The following is a 6,376-nucleotide window of genomic DNA, read 5'->3' on the forward strand; positions in this document are numbered from 1 at the left end:
GGTTTAAAAGAGGATGGAGATAGACTGTTCTCAGTCGTGGCAGATGACAGAACAAGGATCAATGGTCTCAGGATGCAGCAAGGGAAGTTTAGGTTAGATATTAGGAAAAAGTTTCTTACCAGGAGAGTAGTAAAACACTGGATCAGGTTACCCAGAGAGGTGGTGGAAGCTCCATCCTTGGAGTTTTTTAAGACCCAGCTCATGCAGGTGAGAATGTGTGGTCCTACCTCTTTCTCCACCTGACCCCAAGGGGAAGGCCAGCCCAGTGTTTGGGGCACCGGCCTAAATCTTAGGAAACCAGGATTCAATTCCTTCACCTAGCACAGGCTCCTTGTCTGATGCTAGGCAAGGCATTAAGACTGTTTTTTAAAGGTATTGAATAATAATCCTACACAACACTGCAAGGCGTAAGCGTCTTAGATAGCTAGGACTCATTTTCTAAAGTGATTTCAGCACTTGACTGATTTTCAGTGAGACTGGAGTCCTGGGTACCTAAGGGCCCTTCTGTAGTGCTTCCATAGTCATCACAAGATCGCTGCTGAGCAACAAGCCTTGTTTGCCCTCTGCAGTCTCTGCTTCCTGAAAAATGTCATGTGATTGCTTTCTACAACATGACCAGGGAAGCTTTCAGGGTCCTGGTCTTCAACAGGCTCCCAAGGGCTCTTTGCCACTTAGGCCTTGTAATGGTGAGTTGAACAACCCTGACATACCATTAAAATCTGGACCTTCACCTGTGTGGGCCCTTCTGTGTAAGAACAGGAGTGTAACAGCACTGGAATGCCTCCCTGGAGTGTGTGAGAGTAAAGTTATTAAAGACAATGAGGTACTGACTGCAGTGATGGTGCTAACACAGAGAAGTCCTTCTCTTTGGGTGTTTCTGGTGAGAGAAGGGGGCAGTACTCCCCCACTGAGATGGCTAGCTGTGGGAAGGTAGTTCAGTAGGCAGGAAGAGAAAGTTGCCGGGAGATTTCCAAAGCAAGGTACAGCTGACTTCTGACCAGGTTAGCTATCAAATTAGGCTGAGCTGTAATAGCCTTTCCCTATTATTGGGCCCAGGGCTGGGAGGCACTTACCACAACTGGCTGCAGGAAGGTGATGAAGGTGCAGAAGCGGCCCCGCTCCTCAATGAGGGCCTTGCGCACAGCCTGTTTCTCGGTCTCTTCCAGAAGTAGGTACATGTCATTGACATCTTGAAGGGCATTGTCCAGCTGGGGCTGCAGGTCCCCCTTCCCTGCAAGGGAGATAAAGATAAGGCGATATTGTCCCTTTTCATTCCTAATCCCAGAGCCTTCTTCTATAGAACCTGAAGCCTTCAAGTGAGTTTCCCTTAATAAAGCCTGCTTGTTTTCCATACACTGCTGTCTACATGCCACCAACCACAGGACAATGAATGAGGACATGGGGGTATCAGCCCTTGGCCAAACACCACAACATTTTATATTAGCAGCCTCAGACAATAAGTCTTATTAGGGTCATGGCTACTGTATTTATAAACAGAAAGAAGTAGAAGGGGGTAGGCCACATACCCTATGAACTCTGGAATAACCACTTTCTGCTGAGGAAAGCCCTTTCAGGCAAACCCCATTCATTCCTCCATCATAGGTCCCAGCACGCTGAAGACCCAAACTGAGGGCCCTGTGTGGGAAAAGGCTACAAGACTCTGAATCTAACATTATTTCAATGGGGGAGTTATTGTGGAATAAAAGCCAAAGGCTGGCTTTTGTTCAGAATTCCCCCTCTCCCCTTCCCACCCCAGGGTCCCAGGAGGCAGGACATGGAGAGCATATGGTGGTAGGTTAGCTCATCATGAGCCGCCCCGCCAGCATGACATATAAAACAGGCCTCAGTGGAGCTGTATTTGGGATGATAGCTTGTTCAGAGCTACAGGGCTATGAAGGAGCCCAGCAGATGGGGGCAAACAATGCCTCTCTTTGTGCAATAGGGTTCCAAGACCTCCAGCCTCCATGTACCTCTTCACTGACTCCTTTCTACTTTGGTTTTCACAGCAGCAACAGCTGTGGGAAAGGACTGCAGGAAAGTATCATTTCAGGCTGTACCTTTGGAGTCTTCCACTCCTGCCCAACCACCTGAGTGTTTTTGGTTCAAGATGGACAGAGCCCTGGTTGGCCCAGTTGGGTATTGCACCCAAGCCAGTGTCAACCTCCATGAGGCATGCTGGCTCTTTAGAGTGGGCAAGGTCAAGACATGAGCCAAAAGGAACAGATCTTCTCTCTGCTCCTCCCAAGTCCATGGAAGTTTCATACTCACCTGGTAGTAGCTGCCTTTGCCAGACCCAAAACCCACCTGCCCCTCCCCCACCCTACTTTGCCCCAATATTTATAAACAAACATTTAAATTCATCCCTGGGACAGCTCCACTGAGGCCCATGGAGTTACAGTGAGGATGAATTTGGTTCAAGAGGTTACTACTGCCTCTTGTAGCTGGATAAGGACACAAGCTGGCAGGGTGTGTACAGCTCAGAGGGTTTGAGTGAGTCAGTTTATCAGAGGGAGCTAAAGTGTGACACATGCAATGGGAGCAGAAATTCAAAGGTGTTACGTGAAGGCAGGAACATTACACACACATGTACAGACACAGAAAGCAAAGCAGAGGCCAAGAAGCAAGCGCCTTTAGGTCAGAGGTTTCCACAAAGTCTGCCCAGCTGAGGGGCCACATGGTAGCCTTAATGAAACAGAGCAAATGGCCACTGCTGACATGTTCAGTATGGAAGGGCATCCCATGAGGACTACAAATCCCAGCATACAATGCTCAAGTTGTTCCAAGAAACCTAGGCTGAGCCCTGGATCCAGGGTTCTGCATTCCACATGGTTGCCCACCATTAGTGTTCAATAAGAGAGGGCTGATGGGACTGCTTTGGGCACCTCTGCCTTCGGCCATAAAGACACAAGCTCCAGTGAATTCCAACAAACCTCCCACCACCACAACTCCACATGCAAGAGAAGGCAAAGCCAGACAACCGAGAGGCCTGTTGGGTGACAAGGATGTGGGGGAAAGGGAGGAGAAAGATGGTGACGTGATGGATTCCTAGGATGAAACAATCAAGAGGGCAGCCAGGTGGCTTGGCTAGAGATACCTGACAAGACAGCAGGTGAATGCTGAGATCTCACAGCAACAGGGGGCCATCAGCTCTGCTCAGTGGGCAGACACGATGAAAATACCAGGCTCACAGGAGTGACAGAAAACAAGTTTGTGATAGTTCAGAATCCAGGCATAGATCCCAGGCTGAATGCCCCATGTGTCCTCTAAACTGGACCACACCAAACTCCCAGAACCTAAACACGCCTGCTCCAAAGGGTGGGCTCCAGATTCAGAGTGGGGAGGAGGGTTGTCATGGGCTAGCACCTGCTTCCTAGTCATGGGCACACAGTTCTGGTCTGGGCAGTTTGAAATGGGGAGCCCCTTAACAGCAGCTTCGTGCAGAGGGTTGTGTGGGGTGTTTCTGACCCATGGAGATGGCCTGCTTTTTCAGTTGAGAGGGCCTAGAACCACACTCCACAGTCCTGCTGGGGTAAACACATTGAGGCCAGGTGGTGTCTGAAAGGCTGTTTCTTATTTGTTCCTAAGGGAAACACTTATTCCTTTGACATCAAATACCCAGGGAGGGTGAAGTGGGGCAAGGAGCCCTGGTAACCTTTTTGATGAATGGCAGCTGCTGAAGATGAAGACAGAACTGCAGGGAAAAGGGAGATGTCCTTTAAGCTCCTGACCCCATTTTAAAATGGCTTCCCTATGATCAGTGGGGCAGGAAATGTGTCACTTGCTAAGACAGAGTGGGGCTTCCTCAGTGAAGGGATCTCAGCATTCACCATGTAGCTTAAAACATGCAAACCCTGCAGGAACATGAGGGGAGAAAGAGAATGGAGAGGAAGGCAGGGCTTGAAATGAAACCCAGGTCGCTGGACTTGTGGGGGCTGGGGTTTGACACTCCATGGGGTGCCCATGTCTTCTGGGTCTCGAATGCACTAGGGGTGTCTGTTTTGATAATGGACTCATCTTAGAGAGAGGGAAGGGCCTGCAGACAATATAGTATCAAACACAGTGGCTCCAATTGCTGGGGATGGGGCATGACCCCCTATCTCAGAAGGCTGCCTATCCCCTGCTTATGGATGGGGCATTCCTTTCCTGCTCCCCTGTGGGGTGGGGCAGAGAGGGTTAGAAGCAGTCTTCCCAAGGTCCCCCCAGCCTCAGGTCCCAAAACCTGCCTGCCTGTGATGACCATGGCACTATGGCACTATAATACAGAGGGGACAAAGAACCCATCTAGGAGAGACAAGAGTGGATGGGCACATTGTGAAGCAGCTGCTTCTGCCTTTCTGGAGTGACCCCTACCTCTAGGCCCCAATACAGCAAAGCTGGTTTGCCTTGGGTTTCCATGATAGCCCCCCCACAATGCCCATGTTGTGGCTCAGCCGGGTGGGCAAAAACAGGCCATCCTAGCCAGCCTGATACAAGGCAGCAACTATCTGGAACACTGTAAGTCTTAGAGGCTTGTTTCATTTCAAGCTCTGCTGAAGAGGGGAACACAGATAAATACAGCACAGATACTAGTGAAGGGGTGAGAGTGGAGGGTTTGCAGGGAGAGGGCTGGAGGAAGCTGGGTTGACGCTTGACTTACCAAGTAGCTCTACAGGAAGGATGTGGAAGGGAGGAAAGAAAAGAGAGAGGGAGACAGAGAGAAAGAGAGAGAAAAGAGAATGTGTGAAAGATAGGCTGATGTACAGAGAGTCATCACATTAAGATTGGGGGCCTCTGCCCCACCCACCCCACCAGGCCCAGCTGGCAAATCAGCCCCTCCTCCCCGCAGACTCTAATTCCCTCTCTGTGCTGCTCCCAGCCTGGGTGTGGACATCACAGCGAGCCCTGTGAATGACAGGCCACTCTCCTGCCTGTGGGGCATTTGATGACAGATCTAACTGCTTTCTCGTCCTGTGCTGGGTTCTACGGCTCATCAACAGCAGTAATAGTGCCACCTCTGTGCTCTTTTCCCCCTTGCCTGGTAGCAGTCAGGAGGAGGGATTTCCTGCAAGAAGTGGACTGGGCTCTTTCTGCTTGAAGAGGGAATTTTATGGGCACTTCTTTATCCAATTATTGCTGTTTTGGTCACAAGTCTCAGCTGGGGATTAGCACCCCATTGTGCCAGACCCATGCACATAACCGGCCAGCAGCTTTGGGACCCAGCACTGAATTGGGTACTGCTCACCTGATAACATCCTCCCTGCAGGTCCCTGTTAACACCCAGCTGGGGCTACCATGGCATGGGCTTCTCACATCAGTGCCTGTCAACACTACCTCAATCCCCACTCCCAGGACTGATGGTGCCAGTCATAATCCTCCACTACAGGTTCAGGAGAGGGTCAAAGTTGAGAAGATTCAATTTGAGAACAGTTTCCTGTTTCCTGGAGACTGCTACATGAGATATGTATATCAGTAGCAGAATTCTTCTAACTGGACCCAAAGGACAGAGGGACCCTAAGGTCACAGCTGTCACGCACCACGAATACAGCAAGCTTACTCACCCACTGCACCCCCTAAAAAGATGTGATTCACCATCAATGCTCAGATGTGAAGGACTAGACTGTCTGCTGACCCTCTGCCTTCAGGAAGGCTATTAACAATAGCATAGCCTTGCTCTTCACTACACCATGATTTAATGATGCTTCCTAGCTGAACCTGTGAGCTATAACAGAAGTTAGCATGCCCACCACTACTGATCCAGCCAGCTCTGGGATAAAGCAGGCTAGCTGCTTAGCAGTGTACACCATAAAATCCCTTGATGGGAAGGGGCCTGGGGGGTGTGGGGAGGGGTCAGGCATCAGCAGTATTGTGGCCAAGCTGAAGAACTCTTTAAGCCAACGCTAAGCCCCTACCCTCAATGGATTGCTGAGCTGCCTCTGGGCTGAGGTGCCATGCTGTGGCCCCGACTCTTTTTCATTAAGGAGCCATCAGTTAATGCCCCATCTCAAAAGCATAATGAACCCCCCCACCACCATTCTTTGCAGAGCTGAGGAGTTCCCAGGGTGTGAAACCAGCCCTGACCCAAGCTCAAGGGGGACAGATCCCCTTCCCCCTAAGAGCATAGCCAGGGCCTGGCAAGGCTCTTACCTTTGCGGGCTTTCTTCTGCAGCTTGAGCGTGTCAGAGGATTTCTTCTTTATCTCGTGGCGGGCACGCTTATATTCTGGGGGCACAGGATGAATCATGAAAGATGCCACATCCCCACTCCCCTATGCCATGTTGCACCCCTCCTGCCCCATATCACAGGGTCTAGATTGTCTCTCCTCCCACCCTTCCTCCTTGCTGTGCTCTCCCCAGCCACAAGGCCTCAGTGCTACTATGGTATATCCCCCACCATCCCT

At 50.6% G+C, this 6,376-nt stretch overlaps 1 protein-coding gene across 1 annotated transcript in view; it reads right to left on the bottom strand.

The window, feature by feature from the left end:
- Positions 1-6,376, bottom strand: part of MTSS1L (MTSS1L, I-BAR domain containing) — a 140,701-nt gene that overhangs the window by 27,742 nt on the left and 106,583 nt on the right. Inside the window, exons 7-9 of the mRNA XM_019505826.1 lie at positions 6,124-6,198; positions 4,637-4,645; positions 1,074-1,231 (exon numbers count right to left, since the gene is read on the bottom strand). Of these exons, the coding sequence (XP_019361371.1) occupies positions 1,074-1,231; positions 4,637-4,645; positions 6,124-6,198 (242 nt within the window). The remainder of the gene's footprint in view (positions 1-1,073; positions 1,232-4,636; positions 4,646-6,123; positions 6,199-6,376) is intronic.

This window comes from Gavialis gangeticus, unplaced genomic scaffold, assembly GCF_001723915.1.
Source record: "Gavialis gangeticus isolate Ggan-Ray unplaced genomic scaffold, GavGan_comp1, whole genome shotgun sequence".
NCBI lineage: Eukaryota > Metazoa > Chordata > Crocodylia > Gavialidae > Gavialis > Gavialis gangeticus.